The sequence below is a fragment of the Mesocricetus auratus genome, unplaced genomic scaffold (assembly GCF_017639785.1).
Source record: "Mesocricetus auratus isolate SY011 unplaced genomic scaffold, BCM_Maur_2.0 Super-Scaffold_100003, whole genome shotgun sequence".
Taxonomy (NCBI): domain Eukaryota; kingdom Metazoa; phylum Chordata; class Mammalia; order Rodentia; family Cricetidae; genus Mesocricetus; species Mesocricetus auratus.
In genome coordinates, this window is record NW_024429188.1 from 101,886,139 (window position 1) to 101,913,230 (window position 27,092).

At 39.9% G+C, this 27,092-nt stretch overlaps 1 protein-coding gene across 2 annotated transcripts in view; it reads left to right on the forward strand.

Moving 5' to 3' along the window:
* The first annotated feature begins 5,987 nt into the window (after positions 1-5,987).
* LOC121139870 (P2R1A-PPP2R2A-interacting phosphatase regulator 1-like) overlaps positions 5,988-27,092 on the forward strand; it is a 63,131-nt gene continuing 42,026 nt past the window's right edge. For both annotated transcript variants that reach the window (XM_040743893.1, XM_040743894.1), the window contains exons 1-4: positions 5,988-6,120; positions 10,371-10,578; positions 16,852-16,930; positions 25,529-25,582. In XM_040743893.1, coding sequence (XP_040599827.1) covers positions 6,090-6,120; positions 10,371-10,578; positions 16,852-16,930; positions 25,529-25,582 — 372 coding nt within the window. In that variant the 5' untranslated portion in view covers positions 5,988-6,089. The remainder of the gene's footprint in view (positions 6,121-10,370; positions 10,579-16,851; positions 16,931-25,528; positions 25,583-27,092) is intronic.

Below are 27,092 nucleotides of genomic sequence, written 5' to 3' on the forward strand. Positions count from 1 at the left end.
TGGTACCCTTAACTTCTGAGCCATCTCTTAAGCCCCTCTTACTCAATATCAGATTCCTCGGTTTTGCTGCTTTATTTTGTCTACCAAGGTCTGATTTCTTTTTCAGATCATCTGTTATCGTTGCACTAGGCAAAAATAAAAGACTCGTTTTCTTCCCGAGGCTTATGGAGATTCTAAGAATCATAATATGATGCATGCGAGAGCTCTCATTGTTTAAAAAGCACCGACGTGGCACTAACTACATGTTAGGCAACATTATAATAACCGTAAAAATATTAAATTATCTCATTTTCATCACTGAATATGCCTTCCAAGATGCTGCATCCTTTCAATCATCCAAAGCTACAAAGTAAGGGAAATATAATAATCATGAAATTAGTTTGAAGATATAGCAAAATAGAGCTAGAGAGATGGCTGAGTTGTTGAGAGCACTTGCTGCTCTTCCAGAAGAGCCAAGTTGGCTTCTCGGCATCCATTGCAAGCAGCTTCACAACCTCCTATAACCCCAGCTCCAGATCACTCCACACCCTCGCCTCACAAGGCATCCATAGTGGTGTGGCATAGACACACACACACACACACACACACACACACACACACACACACACAATTTAAAATGAAGTGTTTTTATTTTAGGGAAATCTAGAAGCTGAAGAACTGGCCCAGTGATTAAGAGCATTTGCTGTTCTTGCAAAGAACAGCTCAGTTTCCACCAACCAAATCTGGCGGCCCACTTACCTGTAACTTCAGCTCCAAGAGGTTCAATGTCTTCTTGTATATGCACACATTCATACAAAGCTCACTCACACACACAACTAAATAAAATAAATCTTTTTTTTGTTTAGCAAAAATAATTTGTCTCCTCAATTCAATTGCTCCAAATTAAAGTTGTCATTTTACATCTCAGCATGCATGCTTTCTGATTATAATATGAGAGTTTATGTATTTACCCATTTGCTTTGTGTATATGTGTGCCATGGCCCACATTTGAAGCTCAGAAGACAACCAGAGGATGTCAGCTCACTCTTTTAATCATGTGGGTCCCAAGTGTTAAACTCAAATTGCCAGGCTTAGCAGCAAGCTCTCTTACCTCCGTGATCCATCTTGTTGGCCTTATTATGAAGACTTACAAAGGACTTTTGGACAGTTTATTACTTTGTTGGTAAAATCATTTAATTAATTTACTCCTTAGTAAAGCTTGTTGGAATGTTAAAGACATTAGGCAAATTAAATTTAGCGGAGTTTATTTAACCAAAGAAATGACTCATGGTTTGTGCAAAACCCTGAACTGGTGAAGGTTCAGAGAGCACCCCTACCAACTATTTCATTTAATCTGCCAGCTTCATTAAAAACATGACCTCAGCAACGGAAGCCAGGGCAGGAGGATTGTGACATCAGACTTACTTGAGTTACATTTAGACACAATCTGAACCTTTCTTAAATAAAGCAACACAAATAAACATTACATGTTATTGTTATTGCCATTACTCCTTGTTACCCTCTAAAACTTGATGTAGGATTCTATTGCTGAATATGCCAGACCCTAGAGTCTAGAGTCATAGAAGATAGAGCAAATTTTGTATCTATTTATATCTCAAGGTCTCAACAATGCCTATTCCTCTTCCTAAATAAATAATAGTTTTCTTCCCAACACCTACATTTACCATCTCTAGTTGTGAGAAGTCAAACAATTTAGTTGACTCTTGGACTGTTAAAACTTTTTAAAACTTTTATTTATTTTATGTACATTGATGTTTTGCCTGCATTTACATCTGTGTGAGAGTGTTGGGTCCCTGGCACTGGAGTTACAGAGCTGCCATGTGGATGCTAGGAATTGAACCTAGGTCCTCTGGAAGATCAGTCAGTGCTCTTAACCACTGAGCCATCTCTCCAGCCCTGAATCTCTAACTTTTGAGAACATAAAAACTTAGGAAAAGCTTAAGTGTGTGAGAAAAAAAGGGCATTATGTTGGGCATTGTTTCCAGGTTTACTTGTTTTTTTAACAATTATTTATTTTGTGTCATGTTTCTGTGATCATGCATGTTCCATAGAACACATGTGGAAATCAATGAACAACTTTGAGTGTTGGTACTCTTCTTTCATCACATGGGTTCCAGATATCAAACCCAGGTTGTCAAGTTTTGGCAGTACTTCACACTGAGCCATCTTGCCAGCCCACTTCATTTTTTATTGATTGAGAATTTCACACTTGCATATAATGTGTTTTTATCAAGTTCCCCTCCATTCCCTCCTCTCCAGTTCCTCCCCATCCTCACCATAACATTTCCCTGCTAGTGTCATGTGTTCTCTCTGTGATTTTCAAATCCATGCAGTTCATTTTGCTGCCAGTGTGTGCATGGGTGTAGGGCCATCTTCTGGAGCATGGGTTAGCCTCACAGAGGCCACACCCCTGAAGAAAACTGATTCTCATTCTCCCAACAGGCATCAATTGCCTCAGCTAAGAGTAGGACTTCCTGACTGCTTCCCCCTAGGATTTTCTCTGCATTGTTCTTATGCAGGTCTTTTGTATGCAGTCATTACCAATGCCAAATCACATGGGCAACTGCCCTGTTGTGTCCAGCAAATGTTTTTGCTATAGTCATCTACAACCTTGGCTCTTATAATAATATTTCTACCTCCTCTTCAGAGATGATCCCTTGACTTTGCTGAACACTCTGCAATCTCCAATTTTCTATACATTGTCTATTTGTGGGTCTCTGGACGTCATCGTTTACTGCTAGAAGAAGCTTCTCTGATGACAATTCAGAGATGCACTTATGTCTATGAGCATAAAAATAAGTCTTGAGAAATTGGTTTAAAGGACTGGAAAGTTGGCCCAGTGGTTAAGAGCATGTGATGTTCTTACAAAGGACCTGGGTTCAGTTCTCACCAACCATGTGGAGTCTCACCATATCCTCAAGCACTAAACATGCATGAGTTATTCAGACATACATGCAGACAAAACACTCATGCATACAAAATAATAAAATAAATTTTAAAAAGAAGTTGGTTTAATACTATGCCACTTGGCAGAATAACATCAATAGGTTCTCCACTAGGGCCCATAGCCTAGTTTGCCATTCTGCTTTTCCAATAATAGTGTCTCAAATCCAATCAGAAAGTTGTTGGTTACTGTCTCAGTTTTCTATTACTGTGATAAAACACAATGATCAAGGCAACTTATAAAAGAATGTGCTCAATTGGGATTACAGTCCTAGAGAGCTAAAGTCTATGATGGTGGAGCAAAGGCATGATGGCAGGAACAGCTTAGAATTCACATCTCAAACCACAAGCAGGAGGTAAAGGGAACACTGGGAATGTCACATGTGATGTGAATGGCCACCATAGGCTTCTATGTTTGAGTATTTGGTTCCAGGTTGGTGGAACTGTTTGAGAAGGATTAAGAGGTGTGGTCTTATCAGAAAAGGTATGTTGCTGGGGATCTCAGGCTTTGACGTTTCAAAAGACTGGAGGTATTCTCAGTATGTTGTCTACCTCCTACTTGTAGGTCAAGATGTGAGTTCCCAGCTATTCTGCTGCCAGGCCTTTGCTCCTCCATCATGGACTCTATCCCTCTGAAACCATAAACCTAATTAAGCACTTGCTTTTATAAGTTACCTTGATCATAGTGTTTTGTGACAGTAATAAAAAAGTAACTAAGATGGAAGTTGGTACCAGGAATGAGACTATTGCTGTGACAGATCTGACCATGTGAATTTTTTTGAGGAATGTGGAAATCTTTGGAACTTTGAACTGGAAAATCAGTTAAACACTAATAGTAGACATTAATGGGCCATCCTACTAGGATCTTGGAAGATGGTAGTAGTGAGTGTAATGTGGAATGTGGAGGTCCAACTCAAGATTTTCAGAGAGGAACAATATTAGCACCTGGGCTGAGACCATTCTTGTGGTATGTTGGAAAAGAATGTGGCTGCCTTCTTCCCTTCTCCTAGAAATTTGCCTGAGGATAAATTGTAAAGTAATGAACTAATCTCCTTGATGGAGGAGGTTTCAAGAAAGTCCATTATTGACTCTGTCATGTGGTTATACCTAATCATTCTTATGCATGTCTACAATGAAAAAGAGAGAAAGTTGCAGGGGGCATACAAAATATACATCTTGAGAGAGAAAGAGAAATTTGGTGTTGGAGCCAAGGCTTGTGCTGAAAGAGATAAGGAGATCAAGGTGAGGTCTGACCCATATCTGCATAAAGTGAGGAGTGACCTCAGATCAAGTCCCACCCAGATAATCCTGAAACTTATGAAAAGACCTAAGACAATTTCTGGCCCTAAAAACCAACAACAAATCAAAGTGGTTACAAATATGATTCGAGGTAATCAGGGTTAATCCCAAATTGTTAGCCAAACTTGGCAGTGTTAGCCACATCTTCTGACCTTAGAGTCATGAAGGATACACAAGTAAAAGGGTTATGGAATCATCCTCCATGGTTAAGGAGAACTTCTGAGGCCAGGCATGTGACAGAGGAGTCCTTGCATGGAGGCCTTAAAAGGTCATTGCATGAAGCTATAAAAGTGAATCTTGGGTTATGTTGGAGACCCCAAGATGTTGTAAATGTCACAGCCATGAGATGTCTGCCAAGGAGACCTCCATACAAGGAGTTGAACCAGTCCAAAAGAAAAATGTATGTTGCAGTCAACAAAGCCAGAAGAGTGGAGTCATCTAAAGGTTTTGGTCCAGTATTTCCTCACTATGCCAATTCCTTCATTTTGGAATGGTAACATATATTCTATGCTATTGTATGTTGGAATTATGTGATCTGCTTTTTTATTTCATAGGGGTTACTATTAAGAGATTGCCTTGAGTTTCAGAGAGACTTTGAATTTTAAACTATGAAACAGTGTTGAGATTGAAAGACTGTGAGGACTTTTGAAGTTGTACTAAATGTATTTTGTGTTAAGATATGGCCAGGGAGTGCAATGCAGTGGTTTGAATGAGCGTGGCTTTGAGTTTTCAAAACACTGTTGCTATTCCCAGTGTGTTCTCTGCCTCCTTTCAAAACAAGATGTGAACTCTCAGCGGCTCCTCATGCCATGTCTTTGTTCCACTGTCACAAACTCTAATTATCTGATACTATAAGCCCAATTGAATGCTGTCTTTTATAACTTGCCTTGATCCCAACAGTAGTAAAGGAAGACAGTGCAAGTCTCTTGAAACTTCAAAGCCCTCCCCAGTGACATACTTCTAACTAGGACACACCTTCTAATCCTTCCCAAACACTTCCACCAGCTGGAGACTACATAGTCAACATATGAGCCTATGGGGGCCATTCTCATTCATTCAACTAGCACAATTACTCCTGTAACATTTTTGTTTCTATTGTACTGGTTGGCATTTTTTGCCAGGCTGGTCATAATTGTAGTTCACAGGGTTCATTGGTGGGTAGGAGTTATTAATTTTCTCCCCTAGTAATATGCATAGTACTTTCCAGCACTATGAAATTTAGCCAGTAAAGATGAAGTTAATACCAGCTTGATTGTCCTATGGTCTATGATACCAGTATGTAGTGTTTTCAGCAATAGGGTCTTACCATCAAGTTTGGAGGGTAGCCAGGAGCAATGGCAATAGCTTGTAATTCTCTCTCTCTCTCTCTCTCTCTCTCTCTCTCTCTCTCTCTCTCTGTGTGTGTGTGTGTGTGTGTGTGTGTGTGTATACACAAGAGTATTCATATACCTAACCAGGCCAGAGATACCTGTTGCTTCAGAGAGTTAGTGTACACTCTTAACTACTGAGCCTTCTCTATAGGCCCCATTTCCAGTTTTATTCACACCATCGTTGTCTACCTAGTTTTTGTTGCCTTGCACGCGAATCTTTGAAGATGTTTGGGTTATTTGTAGTTTATGGCCCGGGATTTAACTTCTCTTTGACTTCCTCTTGTGGTAACTAAAGGGTGAAATGTAGCTTTAAGGTTGCTGTGTCTACCCACCAAATAAGGAGCTGATTATGACACGTCTGTGAGGTACCCTTTTCAGATGAGGCCACTGGCAGACAGGCAGCAGACTGGGACATACAAAGAAAAGGATAGTATAAGTGTTAAACTGAAGGTCCAAGAAAACTATTGATCTGAGGCCATGGCCTGTTGTGGAAGAGAAAACACTGATGGTGAGTATAGATTATAAAGAAGCAGGAATAATCTCTTTAAATGGTGTGTTTCCTCTGTTGTTGTAGTACTTGATCCTTTTGATATTCTCACTTATGGGTGTACTGAGTCCTGTCTGTTTCTTTAAAGGTTTTAATTTTCTGACATGTAAATCTCTTCTTGTGAAAGAGAAGTCTTCCCTTTGAGCAATAGAATCATTGCCATCTCAGATAGTTACTCATTTCATATTTCTTTGTCAGCCTTTTCTTTGTCTATCTTAAATGTAATGTTTTTATTAAATATTTCATACATATGTCCAATGTATTTTGATTATACTCAGAACCTACTCCTCCCCTTAACTCTTCCTCACCCCTGTCAACCCTTCCCAACTTCTCAGGTTCTTATTTTTTATAACCCACTGAGTGCAGTTTGTATTACCCCTATTGATATGGGTATGAGGCCAACCACTAAAGTGTGGTCAATCTACCAGGGATCACACTCCTAAAGAAAAGACTCTCTCTCAGCAATCATCAATCGTGAGTAGCTCTTCAGTGAGGGGTGGGAGTTTGTGAACCCCTCCTTCCTCCATGCTGGAATGTTGACTGACTTGATCTATGCAGGTAACCACACGTGCTGTAAATTCATCCTGTCATGTCCAGGAAACACTGTTTCACTCAAGCCCTCCCCATTATCTGGCTCTTAAAATTTTCCCCTCACCTCTTTCACAATATCCCCTGAGACTTGGATGGAGGAGTGTGATATAGATGTCCCATTTATGGCTGAGCACTCCAAAATCCCTTAAATTTCTGCACTCTGACCAGTAGCAAGTTTCTTCATTAATCACTGTTCACTATACAAAGAAGCATCTCTATGAAAGATGCACTAAACACACACTAATATGTGTATTTAGAGGGCAGTTTGATACTATGTTCATTTAGTAAAATAATAGTAAGATCACCCTTGGGGACTATGATTACAATACTATGTATGTACTTCCTCTTGTGGAATGGGCCTTAAATCCAATTAGGAAGTGGTTGGTTATATCTATAGCACTCATGCCAATAATGTATCCATGGGCATATCTTGACGGAATGAACGTTACTGAGTCACAACACTTCCAGCTAGGTAAGAGTGCTCATGACTTTTCCCCCAGTAGCCTACCCAGCACTTTCCAGTCAGTCCTATGAAAGGTACCCAGTGGGAAGGAAGCTTCCCAGTCAATATCAGCTTGATTCCTCCATGTACTGTGACCAAAGGGTGTGGTGTCTTCAGCAATCAGATCTTAACATCAGGTTCTGGTAGGAAATTACAAGCCATGTGTGCCACCCTTTTCCTAGAAACAGTCCCAGATTCACTTTCCTTGTCTTTATATTATTCTTATTTCTTAGCTATGGCATTTAAATGGCTCATTCTTATCGCATTTAGATTTTTAAAATATATGAAATGTTTAGATATATGAAACTTTGTCTACTTATGCAAAATAGTCATTAACACATATTACCCTCAAGAGTATTAATGTATTGCATGGAAATTAAGATGGAGGCAAGAGCCTTTTGTTCACATATGCACACCACGGTTATTTTTTGTTTGTTTGTTTTGGTCACACAGCCCTTTCTTCTGCCTTTAAGCACTACCCTTTCCGTGCACTCTCACATTACTCAGCTTTAACAAGCATACTTTATAAACATTCCAAATCCCCAGGGAATTTTGACAATGCCTTTCCTATCATGGGTGATAAACTGGACTCAACTGGTACCAAGTTATGTATCATTAATCTTTTGGGATATATATGTACTATAAAATAGTAGTAATGTATATATTACACAAGAAAACTATGAAATATAATGTCTTAGGGTTTCTGTTACTGTGAAGAGACACCATAACAATAGCAACTCATAAAGAAAACATTTAATTAGGGTGGTCAATTAAACCAGTTTCAGAGGTTCTGTTCATTATCATTATGGCAGGGAGCATGGAGGCATGCAGGCAGACATGGTGCTGATTACATCGTGATCAGAAGGCGAGAGGAAGTGGACTGAAGCACTGGGCATGTCTTGGGCATATCTGAGACCTTAAAGCCCACCCCCACAGTGACACACTTCCTCCAACAAGGCCATACCTACTCCAACAAAGTCACACCTCCTAACAGTGTCACTCCCTAAGAGCTTATGGGGGGGAATTACATTCAAACTATCACATATAGGTTATTTAAATTTGCATGTATTCATATAGCAATTTAATAAATATGTATTGAGTATTTACTAGTATAGAAATAATGTTCAGACAAACATTCAGAGGTGCCTGTTCTATGTTTTTCCTGACCAGAAAGGCAGAGGAAGCTTGTCTTTGCCACCTAGTAGTTGGAATTTGAATAACCCCTCTAGGCTTTGGCTCTCTCCTTTGAAATCTGGGCATTGTGACGGTGCCTACCTCACAGAATTATTGTAAGCTTTAAATGTGATCACATATTTAAAATGATTAGGATAGTACCAGGCACATAAGTGCCCAATAAATGGTAGCTATTATTAACCTGTCTTACATCAGGAGTGGAGACTCCAAATCATCCTCATGTCTGGGATTTAGATAATTTAATTCTGCTGAGCATAATCAAGTTTTTCTTCTTCTATTCCCAGAATGAATGAAAAATAAGTGATTATGATCTTACATGTCATAACTTTTCACAAACTATCTCAAGACAATTCCATTAGTTTAAGCTCACCACTGATTAGCTGAACAAGGCTGTTGATTGAACCAATTGAGACATGTGAAAACATTTTGTAAACTCTAAAGTGATATTTGAATATTATGGCTATTTTAATTAAAAATCCCATTTCACTAGGTTTATTTACTTTTTTGCCAGTTCTGTCTATATTTCCTAAAAGGTGTAGGCTTACACTATTCCTAACATGCTGAAGTTACAGCTCAGCAGTAAGACATCTCCCTAGCACGCATCATGCTCTAGGTTCAATCCCCGGTACTCCCTTCCCCTCCACACACACAAAAGCACACACTCAAACAAAAACTCGAATCAGGGCATGGTGGCTCATGCTGGTAAACATCCAATAGGCTAAGGTAAGAGGATTGCTAAAGTTCATGGGCCAGCCTGTGCTACAGGGTGAGTCCCAGGTATGCTTGGTCTACAGTGTGAGACCTTGTCTCATAAAAAACAAAACCAACCAACCAAATAAGACCCCCAATATTATTAGCATGAAGTTAAGCTTTTTGCACTGAGTAGGGTTCATTAAATGGTGCTGAAAAATTCTAAATGTAAAGAAGGTGTTGTGAGCTGTGGACACAGAGCTGAAATAGAAGCAATGTTGAAATGGGTATAGCACCTATACTACCAAAACTGGAAATGTTTATTTGGACATATTCTGAGATATTTATTTAAAAAAACACCTAAGCGTTGCTGTTATGTCTGTATATTAACTGAGGACTTGAACTAATGGCCACATGTAATACACTGCAAATATTCACACTGGATTATTGTAAAAAAAAAGTTGAAAATGATGATTTATCTGCACTTGGGAAAGCAATTTGTCAAAGACAAAACCAAAAACACAATGTTTTGTTTTTTTTTCCCCAATTTGGGCTTTAGTTGTGTTTTTCAATTACCATGGTGTAGTTTGTCTGCTGTTATAAGAAACATACATGCCAATAAGCAAACTTGTTGATTCCAGTCATAAAAGATGACGGACCAGTCCTGGGAAAACTGAAATACAGGGCAGAAAGCCAAGTATTCCTATATAGCTGACTTCTGTCAAGTCTTTCTTGAATGCCACAGTCAGCATAGGAGCAGATAACTGACCTTTAGCACAGCACTAGGAAGAGCACAGGGGAAAGGAGCCATGGAAAGGCTGTTCAGAGACTGTACTTGTTCTACACTGCTGCTCCTGAGTCTGTCTGGAGCCATAAAGGATGCTAATTGCTTTCGTAGTTACTGTGCATTGTTTGACTGGACAAAGGAAGCTGGCAGAGGTGTAACTGCCCTCGTTTCCTCAGGACAGTTAATCTATAGTTTTTGTTTTGACAGTTACTTGTAGCCATGGATTAGAAAAATGAGGAAAAGGAATTCATTTAGTCACTATATTAGAGATTTAGACCTTTTTAGTAATTAGTGGTCCAGGTGAGGACTAGGAGGTTTCAGACCAGTCCTGCCCAGGCTTATGTCCACAGATGTTAGCGACATTGGGGTTTAAAAGGTGAGCACCTCTACTTATCTAAGGGCTTCTGCTACTCTTCTCTCCCCTTCCCGTTTGCATTTCTCCTACAGCATCTCTGCACCAAGACTGTGACATGTCCTTACATCAACAAGAGCCAGATACCCTTGAAAATTTCCAACTAAGTAGTGGCTTTGTCCTCAACACTGAAATGGCAAAGGACAAAATGGAAGCAGATTTGGGCACGTCACCAACTTCCACCACTGTAGATGCCAATCTCCTTAGAAGATCCAGCAGCATCCCTTTGATCAATGGATTTGGGTGAGCAGGGGGCATACCTGAGGGCAAAGGGGGGTGTTGGACAAAACGACATCTGCTGGACTTTCCTTGCTTTTATTTATCAAGTTCTTACAGGCATCTCCCATATTCCTGGTGCCGAAAGATTCCACCTCAGCCTAGTGGAGAAGAGGGAGTGGAGGGGCCAAACTGGAAGATAGCATTCACCCTACCTTGTCCCATCTCAGGTTAACACATATCTATCTGCACCAGAACGTTCTCTTCTGATATGTCCACCTGGACCCAGCTATAGCCACCAGTTGGTGTGGAACATGACTTTTTGTAATTTCACTTTATCTCTTAGCCACTCCTTTGAAAAAGCTGAACATCCCTCCACCCTTGCCTCCAGATTTGTTATGATTACTACTTTTTCACTCTTTCAACTGACTTGTCATCTTTGTTTGACCTTTACCTCTTGCACACTGATGGTGAAAATGGATGTCAAACAAAAAATTTTAGTTACTGCAATAAAATGATCTCTTGTTTATTATGCACTCTCAGTGGATAATGTTGTCAGCCACAAAAAGAGGAAATAATTGGTTCAGAAGTATATTTTACTCTTTTTTGTGAGTAAAGTTCAGGTAAACATATGATATATGAATAGATAAGCAATACATAGGTGGTTGTCGTAGTTATTTCCTATGGCTGTTTATTTCCTATGGCTGTTTATTTCCTATGGCTGTGAAAAAGCGCCATGACCAAAACAACTTAAAAAAAACCATTTAATTTGGAGCTGATGGTTAGAGTCTGGGATCATGGCAGCAGGCAGGCAAGCACGGCACTGGAGTAGAGCTGAGAGCTCACATTTTGAGATACAACCACAAGGCAGAATGAAAGAGACACACTGGGAATGACTTCAGTCTTGAAACTCCCACCCACCATGCCTCCTTCAACAAACCACACCTCTTGATCCTCCCCCAAACAATTCCACCAACTGGGTACCAAGTGTTCAAACATATGCACCTGTGAGGTCATTCTCATTCAAACCCCCACAGCAGCAGCACACTTTTCTGTAGGGGCTAGAAACATAGTTCAGTGGGTAAACTGCTTGATACACTAGCATGAAGATCTGAGTTCAGATCCCCAGAGTCCACAACAAAAGCCAGGCTTGGCAGTAAAGACTTGCAACACTAGCACTTGGGGTCCATGGATAGGTAGATACCAGGGACTTGCTAGCCAGCCAGCCAGACTAGTGTAAATGATAAACTTTGTATTTTTGATACCCATCAGATAAATTATTAGTAACTCTCAATTTTCTGTATAAATGTTGCTTCATAAATTAAGACCTTGTGCTATGGAATTTACCTTTGCTTGCAACAAAGGATAGTCTGGAGGAACAACAACCTCTCTCTCTCTCTCTCTCTCTCTCTCTATATATATATATATATATATATATATGTATGTATATATATATATGCTGTGTGTGTCAGTGTTGGATGTCCTCTTCTAGTCTCTTCACCTTTTTGAAACAGGGCCTCTCACTGAACCTGGATCTTACCATTTCACCTCATCAAAGCTTTTGACATTGGTACCTTTACTAATACACAATGTAATAAAGTCTAACAGGATACTGGATTTGTTTTTGTTTTGAGAGTACCTAGAGCTCCAAGCATACTGTAATGCTGCAAGAAAATAGACTTTTCTGCTGGGCAGTGGTGGCACACGGTTTTAATCCCAGCACTAGGGAGGCAGAGGCAAGTGGATCTCTGTGAGTTCGAGACCAGCCTGGTCTACAAGATCTAGTTCCAGGACAGACTCCAAAACCACAGAGAAACCCTGTCTCAAAAAAACAAAACAAAAACAAAAATAGACTTCTCTATATATACATGGAACTTGATGCTAAATTAGAAAATCACTTGAAAAACATGTGGCAGCGTTTAGCAAGCTGCAAATACAATAGTTCACTGCTACATGTAGTTTGGAAAGTAGTAGGACACTAGGAACTTGAGGCCCAAGTAAAGGAGTATGGAGCATATGAACTGCAAGTACAAGAGGGGAAAATGAATTTGACTAAGGCTTAGTGCAATCCTGCTTTAGACAAGGTCTTCCTTCTGAGTAACTTCTGACTACACCCTAACTCACTAAATAGGTTATAAACAAAAATAAGCCCCCATATAGGCAAGTCTCTGACTTCAGGCATGTCAGACTGATTCCCATGTTAAGCCAAATGTTTTGATAGCTGAGTGTGGTGGTTCATATTCATAATCCCAGCAGCTGAGGGCTAGGACAAAAGGATCATTCTTTATACTCTCAATCTCCAGTTCATTAAGTTAATGGCTAATGTCAAAACTTTTAACAGTCTTATGGAACAGTCAGTGTTCCAACTGTTGATCTCTTGCCTCTGGCTCCTCAGTGTTGTGATTAGAGATATATGCCATCACACCTAGCTAGCTTCAACACTACATTCATGGTAGTTTTTCAGTACTATATTTAAGGTAGTTTTTAAAATGTATTTGTTTTATACCTCAGTTGCAATTTTCCCTCCCTCCTGTCCTCCCAGTCCCTCCCCGACTCCCTCTGTTCTCACCTCCAATCCACTCCTCCCTTTCTGTTTAGGAAAGGGCAGGTCTCCCATGAATATCAACAAAGCAGGACATATCAAGTTGCAGTTAGACTAAGCACCTCACTATATTTAGGTAGTTTTTCAATACTATATTAAAAGTAACGTTTTTAAAAAATGTTTTCTCTGGCCCGTCTTTAAAAATTAGAAATAGAGTAGGAGTGTGACACAGATAAACATGTACACAAACCTTAGCATAACCTGATGACATCTACCTGTAATAGCAAGGCCTTAGCAGACTGAGTCAAAAGAATTGCCCTGATTTCAAGGCCAGCATGGACTTCATAATGAGTCTGATGTCAGCTGGGACTACACAGTGAGGCCTTCCTCAAACAAACAAAAAAACTTTAAATATTAAGTTTTTCGACTCCTTGCCAATAGCCTCTCCCTCTACAACCCTCTGGCTTCATTCCATATTTAAACTGCTACTGCCTAAATCAAGAGACAGATTATTGGTCAAATACAGACTGTTGCTTGATTTTGTAAAAAAAAAAGTTATATTGGAACTTAATCGTGCCCATTTGTTTCCTAATTGTCAATTTTCCATACAGTGGCATAGAAGATAAGTTACAACAGAAATTGTATGTCCCCAAAATTTACTCTGTGGGGCTTTCAAGGTTTGTCCGCTAACTTGCATATTGATTTCTTACTGCCCTAGAAGATTAGTACTCATCCTAATAAGTGATTGTTTTAGGAGTATAATCAGCATAGGTCTATTGTTGCTTAGATAAGATGCATACTGATATTTGATGTGGGACACAAGAACATGACCCAGTTATATTGCCTCTGCTTTTTTCCAAGTTAGAGGACAGCTAGTTGTGGTATTATATGCCTGTAATCCTAGCATTCTTGAAGTGGAGCTCCAGAGTCCAATGAGCTCAAGGTCAGCTTTGATTACATAGTGAGAGACTGTTTTTAAAGACCAACACACACACACACACACACACTGTACGTGTGTTTATGTGGTATATGTGTGTGTGTGTGTGTGTGTGTAGAGAGAGAGAGAGAGAGAGAGAGAGAGAGAGAGAGAGAGAGAGAGAGAATGAACACAAGCACAGAAAGAGGAAGAAGAAAGAGAACAGTTGGGTATTATGCAAACTATAATCTTAGCACTTGGAAACCTGAGAGGAGAATCAGGGGTTCAAAGTCAACCCTGGCTACACAAAGTGGTGGAGATGGGCCTTAGTTTCACAGGACCCTACCTGAAACAAACCAAATTTAAAGGAGGCAAAGAAAATTTAGGAATGACTAGCTTAGGTACCATTTCAAGTATATGGAATACACCTGAAAATGGACAAGCATAGGTAGACGCAGACAGCTGAATGGTCAAATTTGTGTGTAGCTCTGGCCACTGGCTTCAAATGTTTGCCTGTTCCTCTACTGCTCTGCTGATCTTAAGTAAAGGTCTCCCCCTCCCCCGTTCCACTAATCTGTTTTTAGTTGAAACTTAACCATATTTAAATATATAAAGCAGTTGCCAATTGTTCCTTCCTAAGCAAGACTATTTTGTACTTTAAGGTTGTTTGTCCATCATATAACATAATACCCTTTTATAAGTAAAATATTAATATTAAATGGGCTGGTGGCATAGGATTGTAATCTTAGATACTTACTTACAAGGCAGGAGAATATCAAGGTCAAGTCCTACCTGAGCTGCAAAATGAGTCCAAACCAACCTAGTCAACTCAGTGAGAATATAGTTCAATGGTAGAGAAATTGCCTACCACATACTAGGCACTGGCTCCACCACCCACTGTCACAGTAAAATAATAGATAAAAATTAATAATGATGGTCAGTAATAGTATTTAAAATGTACATATTTGTAGGGTACAGCAAGATTTTTCAATACATGGGCATGAAATGTAATAATCAAATTAAGATGGTTGCTATTCCTATTTCCTTACATTTTTATGAAGTTCAGATTAACACTGTATATTTCCATATATGCATATAATGTGTACTGACTGATCAAGTAAGAGTAACTAGTATTTCCCACTCTCGGCTGTTTTGTGTCCGTAGCCCGTAAGTTCCTCTCTTGTCGTTAGTTCTACACTACAGACCAGGTTGCTGTGAACTCTGCTCACTTCACTGTGCTATGCTGGACAAAAGAAAAACAGAGAAACTATGTTTTTTGATTTTGTTCTGAAATTTTCCCAGTCCCTGAAACCCAAAAGTCTGTAGCCAGACTCTGGAGGGCTTTGAATGTCATAATAAAGACCTGAATGTGGCAGATAATAGCCACTGAAAATTGTGAGCTAGAGAGCAAGCTGTTCTTTAGGAAGGTGACCCTGGCAGTCTGCTAAATAGCTTAGAATAGGGAAAGAACAGAGGTGAGGAGGCCAAAGAGACTATTGTGCAGTTTGTGTATAAGGGAAAATGCTTTGAAGTGCTTTTTGGCAACGATCCTAAAAAGAATAAGATGGATAGAAAATAGAGTGTAGGAGCGCAGCCTAAATGACTGGGGCTTGATTGGATATAAGCAGCCAGAAGAAGGTGTTAGAGATGGGTATTTTTTAGAGAGAGAGAGAGAAAGAGACAGAGACAGAGAGACAGAGACAGAGACAGAGAAAGATACAGAGACAGATACAGAGACAGAGACAGAGACAGAGAGACAGAGAAAGAGACAGAGACAGATACAGAGATAGAGACAGAGAAAGAGACAGAGACAGAGACAGAGGCAGATACAGAGATAGAGAAGGTTTCATATAGCCTAGGTTGGCCTCACCTCACTCTGTGGAGACTGGCATTGAATTCCTGATTTTCCTGCCTCCACTTCTCAATTGCTGGGGTTACAGGCATGTACCACCACTGCAGGCTAAAGATAATTTCTTAGATCGGTGCAGAAACCTGGATAAATGGTACATGGGAACCATCTGTATTCTTTTTTTGTGATTTCTCGAGAAGCTATGATAAAAAGAAACATCAGTAAAAGATGACTTCTTCTGGGGTGGTAAGGTCAAATAGGATCGCGGCCACCTGTGTAGGAAGCAGTCAAGCTGGAACATAGACGCCATTTCAATGCACAGTGGTGGTTTGTTCAGCTGCTCTGCCCTTGTTTTGGTGTGGAAATGTGCTCCAGTGTTGCACAAACTTGCACATTTTCAATTGAAGCTGGAAATATTGAGTCTGGATTTTTTAAAATGTGAAATCTCTTAGAATACACAATGAATGAAAAACCATTTTAACAGGGTAGCGTAACGCTGACCTGCCGACGATCTCGGTTCCTTTGAGCCCTGCTATTGGTTGCGGTTATTTATGTAACAGTACAGATTTTGACAATTGTGCTTGTACATTGTAACTCAGATCATAAAATTAAATCAGTTACAGGTTCACACAAAATGGCATATTTCCAAGGTTACAGTAAATTGTGCTTATTCTCAGTAGAACAACTAGAGGTAAAATGGCATGTCTGAGAATTTCTTACCTTACAATGAAACTTGTTTAAGCTTAGATGAGTAGGCCTCTCTGTCTCTCTGTCTCTCTGTCTCTGTCTCTTTCTCTCTGTGTGTTCGTCTGTCTGTCTGTCCATCCGCCCATCTGTCCATCTGTCTGAACGTCTCTCTCTCTCTCTCTCTGGAAACATCTGCACAGATGTCTCCACCATTTGCATTCATAGTGTTCCTCTCTAACTATAAGTTGTATTTCTTTGAAAAGTTGGTAATGGGTTTTATATGCCAAATTTTTTCTTTTGTCTTAGTGATAATTCACAGGGATACCAAGTTGACCCCATAAGAATGCGAAGGAACAGCTCACCATTTCTGAACCGCCGTGCTTTGGTAAGGAAGTGCTTATTGTGGCATCCCTGTGTAAGACACACTTCTTGGTCTTCATGGGTGGTTTTCAGACTAGAGTGTGGAGCATGGAGGGATTGTTAAACACAGCAAGGTCTCACCTCTCAGAGTTTCTGACTCACAAGGTCTGGGATGGAGCCTGAGAATGTGCATTTCTAGGAAGTTCTGCCTTTGGGAAACAGCTTCTTTTAGCATTACTACCAGAAATCACACACACCCAACACAGTTCTGATTATTTTGCTGCAGCTGCAACCGAATTAGCTTTTAAATCCCTTATGAATTTAACACCAAGTGTATTTTCACATGTAAAGCCGTCTAGTTTCCATTGCATTCTCAGGCTTTCCTAAAAGTAGTTTCAGCCCTTTTTAGTTAAACCTTTATCTCACATACAGCTGGAATTGTAGTTAAAATTTCCTATTCATGGTGTTACCAAGCAATCTCTAAATTATAGCTACTTTTCTGCTAATTAAAACTAGGAAAATAGGAAAGATTCCTATAGGTCAATAAGTCAAAAGAATAAATGATTCATCATATAAAAATTTTTAGGTGATGTACATTGTTGCTCACACAGCGTTCAATGAACTATTTTAAGGATTCAGTGAGCATCATCTGTGGATTCACTCTGTTTGAATCACTACCTCTCTAGTTTCAACAAATGACTAGCTTTGTCTTACTGTTGGGATGGTGGGCGGTGTTTCAGTCTCCCACCATTGACTAATCTATGAGAGGCTTTGTCATGCTAAGGAAGTTCCCATCTTCTCCTACCTGTTTGAATTGTTACAGTACTTTTTCTGTATCATTTGAAATAATTGTGTGTTCTTCCCCTTTGTTCTATTAATAGGGTGTATTATGCAGAATTTCTTATGTTGAATCACCTTCAGATTCCTGGGATAAATCTTCTTTAGGCATTAGTCTACAGTTTTCTTACGATATCTTTACTGGCTTGGGTATCTTAGCCTCATAAAACATTGGGAAACGATGTATATTGGTCTTTCTTACCTTCTTCTAGACCCCTAACTCACTTTCCGGTCGCCATCTCCTCCTCTTCCCTTCACAACCCCCTCTTCCCTTCCCTCCTTTCCCTTGCTCTTCTCATCTCCCCTCCTCTCTCCTATACCCCTTCCCATCTCTCCTTTCCTCGCCTCCCCCTTCATACCCCTCCCACACTTCCTACATCATCCTCCCCCCTCCTCTCCTATTTCCCCAAGATCTTCCTCCCCCTCTCGCTTCCTTCTCCTTACCCTTTCCCTTCTCCTCCTCTCTCTTCCTTCTCCTCACCTTTTCCCTTTTCCCCTCCCCTCTTCCTCCTGTCTACCCTATTTTTCTCCTTGCCCTTCCTCTTTCTCTTCCTCTCGATTCTCCCCTTTTCTTCTCACCCCTCTTTCTCTGTCCTCCACACTGTCTCCCTCCCTCTATCCTCCTCATCCTCCCTCCTTTTCCTTCCCCTCTTCCCACTGTTCTCCTCTGCTCACTCCTTCCTCTCCCCCCTTATTTCCACTAACCTCCCTTCATTTCCCTACTCTCCTTGCCTCCAGAGTCTGATAGCCTGAGTTCTGTTCCTAGAACACGTGTGGTGGAAAGGCAGAACCGACTGCTGAATGTTTTCCTGTGACCTTCACATTCATGTGCAATGGCATGCATGTATGCACCACACACGAAATAATAAGTTAATAAATAAGCAATTGTTAAAGTAATGGAGGCCATGAAACAGAGAAAGAGCATGAGAGCGCAAGAGAAGTGTTGGAGGGCTGAAGAGAAAAACAATGCAATTATATTTTAATTTCAAAAATTAAATGAGCCGCGCGTTGGTGGCACACGCCTTTAATCCCAGCACTCGGGAGGCAGAGGCAGGCGGATCTCTGTAAGTTCGAGACCAGCCTGGACTACCAATCGAGTTCCAGGACAGCCTCCAAAGCCACAGAGAAACCCTGTCTCGAAAAACCAAAAAAAATTAAATGATATTTAAAATCAAAAACAGAAAATAGCATATTACATGAGCTTGAAGAGAAAAGAAATATAATGTGGAAAGGAAGAGTATGACTGATTTGAAAGGAGTCCCTTGCAGCTAGGATGGATGGGACTATAAAGGTGAGAAGACATGTGGTTGGACCAGTAGAGTAGTACAAGATCTTATAGACTGAGGTGTGGTAGCACATATCTGAAATTCCAGTTCTTAGGACTCCAAAGTAAGATTAGGAGTTTGAGGGCAGACTGGGCTATACAGCAAGACCAGGCTGAACTACACTGTCTTAAAAACAAACAAACAAACAAACAAAACAACTGACAATACAACAAATAGGAGCTTTTTCTTGCATTTAGGTCATGTTAAAGATTCTGTGTTAAGACAGAGTTATGTTCAATGAGAAGTCACTGAAGTGTTCTGAGTTTTCCAGTTTTAAGAAAACACTTTGGGGTGCTTGCCATTAATTCCAGCACTCAAGAGGCAGAGGTAGGTGAATCTCTGAGTTTGAGGCCAGCTCGGTCTACAGAGCGAGTTCCAGGATGGCTTGTTCTGCTACACAGAGAAACCCTGTCTCAAACACAAAAACAAAAACAAAAACAAAATTACCCTGGGGGCAGGACAGATAACTCAGAGGGTAAGAGCACTTGCTGCTCTATGAGAGGACTGGAGTTCCCAGTACCTATAGTTCCCAGCACCCATGCTTGGTTCCCAGTTCAACTCCTGTTTCTGGGGGATCTAACATCTTCTGGCCTCCAAGGGGGAACTACAGTTAAATGTAAAAACATACATATACACAGAATTAAAATTAAAATAAGATCTTTAAAAATTACCCTAACTTCATGGGCTGGAGATGTAACTCAATTCACAGAGTGTTTGCCTAGCTTGTACAAAGTCCTGGGTTTGATCTTCAGCACCATATAAACTGGATATGACAGTTTGTGCCTGGAATCCTAAAGCTTATGGAAGCAGAGAGATCAGAAGTTTAAAGTCATCTCCAGCTACAAGCTCAACGAGTTCAGTGTCAATCTGCATTACATGGGAGTCTATATCAAAAATAACATATTCAAAAAATGTTAAGTTACTTTGCCTTTAGTGTCAAAGGTAGATTAGAAGAAGGCAAAGGAAGATGCAAGAGTTCAATGGAAGGTCACTAAAACAATAACCATGGCAAAAGGCTGGCCTCAAACTCACATAGACCCACCTGCCTCTGTCTCCCAAGGGTTGGGATTAAAGGCGTGCCCCACCACTGCCCAACTATGAACAATAAAGTTTTATTACCCACCTCTTCTCAGCCTCTCGCAACCACTGTTCTTTCAGTCTTCATGGATTCTCACTATGTAGCCTAAGCTGGCTTCCAACTTCTGCCTCCACCTCACTAATTTGAAATGTCCTCAGAAAAAGCATAGTTCCACTGAGTGACTAGCCCTTTTGTAGAGACCTTTAAACTTTAGTCATAGACTTAAGAACTCTTGGTTTCGTAGAATAACAAACCTTTAGTGAAATGACTTAAAGAGTGTGTCGATTTTCTTAACCAGCCAACCCATTTACTCTTTCTTTCTTTCTTTCTTTCTCTCTTTCTTTCTTTTTCTTCCTTCCTTCCTTCCTTCCTTCCTTTCTCTTCTTTTTTTATGAGACAGGATTTAACTGTGTGGCCCAGGCTATCCTCAAACTTGAGGTCTTATATCAAGTGCTGGAGTTGCAGGCACGTGCTACCACAGCGGGCCCAAACATTTTAATTACTCAACCCCCTAATATCTATCTGATAGGACATTAGCTTTGCCTCCACAAAATCCAAATCAGTTTGTGCTCCCTTAGTAGCAAGTGTATTGTCTCTTTCCTGTCATCTTTCTGTGCTCTGTGTATGAAGCCCACGTTAATTCCTGTTAAATAGTAATATAAGATTCCCTGAGTCATTTCTGGAACCAGGTAGAGCGATCTATAAACAGAGTCTACAACTCTTCTTTCAGGATCATCTAAGTATTTTATCTGTCACAACTGCAACAGGAAATGGGTTAAAAATAGTAAAAGTAGGACATTTTAAAATTGATTTTTAAAAATTTTAATATCTATACACATTAAACTTGTTCTCTACCTATCTCTTTTATGTATTATAGGTTGAACTCAAACTCATGATCCTGCCTCAAACTCGAGCATGCTGGATTCATAGGCCAGAATACCCAGTGTGCTTTTTGAAAAAAAGAAAACAACAATCCCAGACTTTCTTCTTAATTTCTTCAGTGAATATACTTGTTGGGAATGAGCTTTAGCTAGCACGCCCTCCATCCCCTTCCACTTCTACCTCCCTTAAACATCCAGAAACATGCATACTCCACCCTCATGACATCATTTCTTGGCCCTGATACTCTTGCTTCCTTCCAAGGAATTCATTCTCTTTGACTAGGAGGGAAAGGCACAGTGAGAATTTACACAAAAGACACTCATAACGTTTATTAACATCTCAGAAAATTACTTTGGTACTGAGAATTGGACCTAGTGCCTTGTACATACTAAGCAAGCTTTCTGAGCACTGAGCTTTACAGCCCTGTTCTGTTTCAACTTCATTTCTCTCACATAAGAAAACACACACACACACACACACACACACACACACACACACACACACACACACACACACACACACAGGCGATTTTCTCCCAAGCACGGCCTGCAGTACTTAACTTTGGAGGAGACTTGCTTCCAGAGTTCTTGCTTTCCCTAGTTGATTTTCCGCACTGGTACTACTAAAAGAACCAGCAAATCAAGTATTGGAGCTACATGTATCCAATTTAAAAGTCTTCCAGTGGCTTACAGTTCTACAGGCGCACTTCAGTCCTACTCAATACAATGTCATTTGTGATTTCCTGAACAGTTTTCCTATAGGAAATTTTAGACCTTTGCCTCAAACTAAACTAGCTATTCATCATCTACTAAGTACCAATTAAAAACAATTTCCAAGAAGTCTTGTATAAGGAGTTTGGAACAATTTTCCACCCCTTTCTCCTCTCTCACAAAAACATCTAATGATAATTCAGTTAGCGTAAAACTTCTTTATAGACAATATGTATGTATTTAAGTTCATGGTATCATGACTTTTCAATTGGATTATAAACCTCATAAACATTAATGTTTCACATTACATATTGTGAACTTTCTAGTAATTTGAATTATAAAAGTATGAGGTTTTGTAAGTTTTCTGGAAGATACCATGGTCCTAGGCATCAAGGAACTGGACAGTGAGATGGCTCAGGGAGTAAAGCCCGGCATGGTGGTGCATGCATATAACCTCAGAACTCAGGAAGCAGAAGAAGGTGGATCTCTGTGAGTTCAAGGACCATCTGATCTCTTTAGTAAGTTCCAGGCTAACTAGAGCTACATAGTGAGACCCTGTCTCCAAATCTCTGTCTCTGTGTCTCTATCTCTGTCTCTCCATCTCTGCTACACACACACACACACACACACACACACACACACACACACACACACACACACAGAATGTTATTGAAACCAAGAACGTGACTAGAAAAGGCTGATTTGAGTTGCTAGCTTACAGCTGTCCCATCCATCCATCTTCTGGCTAGCTGTCCCATCCATCCATCTTCTGTCTAGGAACTTGACCATGCTCAGAGCTGAATATCTGCATATGTCCATTCCAAATCTAATAAATAGCACTGCTGGGTATAACCTGCTACTTGCTCCTCTATTATATTTAGTGGAGTGGATCATTTTTCTGCAATTAAGCATTCGAGCATAGCTTATATATAAAACTCTCCATCATTTTCAACTCTTTTTGGCAACAGAGCCTTCTCTTCTTTCCATTCCTGGCTGCACACTAGGTTAATATCCTTGTCTAAAATGGATCAAACACTTTGACTTTTCTGTGGAATACACTGCCAAACTCCTCACTCTCCAAGGCCCAAATCAAGTCAGATGCTGCCTGAAATCTTTCCACTTTGTCTCTTACTACTACATATGTCTGTTTGGCATCCATTTCTTGTCTCTTTTGCTTGTTTCTTTTTTGGTCTAAATGCCTTCTATTTTACTTTTATGTGCATTGGTATTTTGCCTGTATACATATATGTGTGATTGTGTCAGATCCCTTGGAACTGGAGTTACAGAAATTTTTAAGCTGCCACGTGGGTGCTGGGAATTGAACCCAGGTTCTCTGGAAGAGCAACTAGGGCTCTTAATTGCTCAACCATCTCTCTAGCATGATTTTTGGTGTGTGTGTGTGTGTGTGTGTGTGTGTGTGTGTGTGTGTGTGTGTGTGTGAATGCCCATGGAGTCCAGAAAAGAGTGTTGAATCACCTGAATCTGGAGGCACAGGCAGTTGTGAGCCACCCATCCTGGGTGCTGGAAACCGGACTCAGGTCCTCTACAAGAGCAGTACACACTTATAACTACTCAGCCCTCTCTTCAGCCTCTGCCTAAATGCTTTTATTTGAAGAAAATATTTGCACTAGGTAGGAATTTATTTTCTCCCTCCAAAATAAAACAGCACAGTAGGCACAAGATTCATTTGAAGCACTCCCATCCTTCTGCATCAGTCTCTGGGTTCTGGGATTACAGGTGTGCACCATCATGTCCAAAATTTATGGTTATTGTATTATATATTATTTATATTATGGACTGTTTTTAGACCCTGCTTCCAACTTGAAATTTTTGCATAGTATTGCTACTTTGTTTTGACTTTTCAAAGAAGATAGAACTTAAAAGACCTTTAAGATTTAAGAATGTGGAGAAAGCTAACTTTTCTTTTTATTGAGATCAAAGGCTAAATTCTCAAAATTACCTTCATTTCCAGCCACTTCTCTTCAAGTTTATTTCCTGCCCCTTCCTCCCAGTAAGTTTCCAGCACCTGGGCTTCTGTGTGCCTGGAACATGCCTCTCTACCTGAGTTGTTTTTCCTATTCATTGGAATACCTTCAGTACACATTAAGAATTCCTACCTCAGGCTGGAGGGTTGGCTCAGTGATTATAGCAATTGTTTATGTTGAAGAGGACCTGGATTCAATTCCCAGCACCCACATGGAGGCTCACAGCCATCTGTAACCCCAGTTCTAACACATCCAAAGCTCTCTTCTGACCTTTGAGTGTGCCAGGCTCCCATGTGTTGGCACATGCATACATGCAGGCAAAACATTCATACATGCACAACAATAAAATAAATACATCTAAAAAATTCCTAGTTACTCTGTGAGGTCCAGTAGAAGACCTCAGAGGCGAATCTACTTTGAACTCCCACAGTCAGAACTCGGTTTTGGATCTTACCTGGGTTTTTTTCCTAACTAGATGTTGATTTTTTCAAGGTCAGGGAGATAGATAGTCTTTGTCCAAGCAAAGTGATGTAGCACACAGTAGGTACTTATTAAGATATTTTTGAAATGCTTCACTCAGTGTGTTCTTAATAAATAATGAGACTATGTAGCGTGTGCCTGTCTTACACAAGACTGTAGGTTTGATTCCCCAGCACCACAAATAAGATCAAAATGTGAAACGTTTGTTAAAGATAAATTCATTCCCGAGCATTTCAGGAAACAACCAGGCTACAGATAGATAAATTCCGAGGGTAATTTAAGCTTTGTGTCCATACTTAGCCTTAAATGCCCTCATTCCTTCATTCTCCTCTTAAGAGTTTTCCTAAGCTTTGAAACAAGACACAAAAATAAAGGAGAAAGTAGTTCTGAGAAAGAGGAAGCACCTAGGCAATGAATACCTTAGCTACTAAGAGTAAAATTTTGCAGACTACTTGAAAGTGTTTGCCTTAAGTCAACCCATACTATGAAAATTTCTTTTTACCAGGAAGATTCAAAGATATTTGATGAAATTCTCCTGTTCATATTTCCTTTGTATGTGTGACAGCTTAGCTGCTGATTTAATAGCTTTTGAGCATTTGGTTCTGGTAACGCCTCTCACTAAGCTTTAATGCTTGGTTAGAACCAGCAAGAAAACTGAGGTGACATTGATATCTAGTGTCTTCAGAAAGGGAAGTTGACGATGGTGCTGGATGCTGTTGAGTACCCTGAAATCCCAGCACTCAGAAGTGGGGGAAGGCTCCATTCCACATCGAGGGCTGCCTAGGCCCTGCCCTGGATGAAATGACAAACTCGGGAGATTCCCCCATGGAGGGCCTCACCCTCCCTGGGGATCAGAGTGGGGATTGGGTCGGGCTGGAGGGTTGGTGGGGGGCAGGGAAGGAGAGGAAGGAGAGGGAGCTGGGATTGACATGTGAAGCAAGCTTGTTTATAATTTAAATAAAAAAGATAAAACAAAGAAGTGGAGGCAGGGGCTCAGCTATTTGAGTTTGAGGTCAACCTGGCTGACAAGAGACTCTGTCTCAGAAACAGATTAACTTCAAAGGTAAACAGAAAATTTTATTGATGTTTGTCTCATGTTTCTTCTGTTAGCAAATGTTTACTTCTGACATACAATAGACTTCTGAATAACACAGTGCTTTAGTCAAGATCCAATTTTAATTTTTAAGCCTTAAAGTTAACAAATGTCATTGCTACTGTACATTAGGCACTCAATAATTATTTTAGACAATATAACGTTAGTTTCATATTTTAAATTATTAATCAGAAACATTAAAGCAAGTTTGACTCTTTTATTTTAATTTTCAGTTTCTGCCTTCTCACACTCGTACATCTGCCAACCGAATTTTCCAAATCAAACAAGTAAGAGAATTTTAAAAATCAAGAGCTGTTAATTTTAAATCAAATTATTTCTAATTGAATTTATGTATTTATTTGTAGGTGTGTATATGAATGTGCATGACATGTGTGTCTCTGTCAGAAGACAATACGTGGAATCTTGATCTCTCCTTCCACTATCTAGGTCCTGGCATCAGAAAGATCATCACCAGGCTTAGAAGCAAGCATCTTTGCCCAATGAACCATCTCACCAGCCCCTTTATTGTTATTATTATGATTGGAAATGCTGTTTCCATAATTCTAAAACCAGTCATGTGCAATTACAATTTTGATTCAAGGAATGTTCTCCTAAAACAATAGACAAACTGTCGAATGTGGTACCACATGCTGGGAATCTCAGGGCTTGTAATGTGGAAAAAGGTGGATAAGGAGTTCAAGACCATCATCAGCTACACAATGAGTTCAGGGCCACCTTGAGCTACATGAAACAGTTAGTGTCCACATTATAGACCACAATATTCAAATTTATTTATTTGCTGTTTGAACCCAGGATTTTGTGAATTCTGAGCATAGAGTTATATACCTGGATCTTTTAAATCTTTTAACCACACACAATATCAATAAAAGCTGTGAGTATATGTGCCTACAAAATACATATAAACCATGTTTATTTATACATTTTGAATATACTCCACTGTGCTAGCACACTATATAAATCATTTAATATAACCAAAGTAGAAATACAAAAATACAGTGGCCATGGAATCCCAAAGCTCAGAAGCTGGAGGCAAGAAGACCAGGAATTCAAGACCAACTTGACCCACAGGAATCTTTGTCTCAATATGTCCCTCCTCCCCACAAAAAAAGAAATACTAAAGGATTCGTTAAAAATGAATGGTATTTTTAGAAATTCTTAAATGTTATTAATAAAAGCTCAGTAGGGACAATAAATATGAATTCTTATTAATAATATTTCACCATTTCTACAATATTTGCTTCAACTTTACATTACTAGTATTATCTTCTGTCTAAGGTTTCTTTGTAGGATTTTAAAATTTATTCTTCTCTCTTACATTACTTTAGTTTCCCCTCCTTCAACTCCTCCCAGTCCCTTTTCCCCATCTCCCCTTTCCCTCAGATCCACTCCTCCTCCGTTACTCTTCAAAAAAGATCAGGCCCCCCCCCAGGGATATCAATCAAGCATGGCATAGCAAACTACAATAAGACTATGCACAAATCCTCCTATCAAGGCTGGACAAGGCAACCCCAGTACAAGGAAAAGGGTCTCAAAAGCAGGCAAAAGAGTCAGAGGCTTGTAGGATTTCATTTGTTTGTTTTGAAACTGTGCTGCCTAGGTTAATCTTGAACTCCCCAGAGTGGGTGATTTTCCTATCTCAGCTTCCCTAGAGTACCTGGCACTACAGGGCCTCACACACGCTAGGCAAGCACTCTGCCACTGAACTATATCTCTTGCCCTATTTCAACCATTTTTAAGAGTACAGTTAATAGTACTAAGTACATTCATAATGTTAGG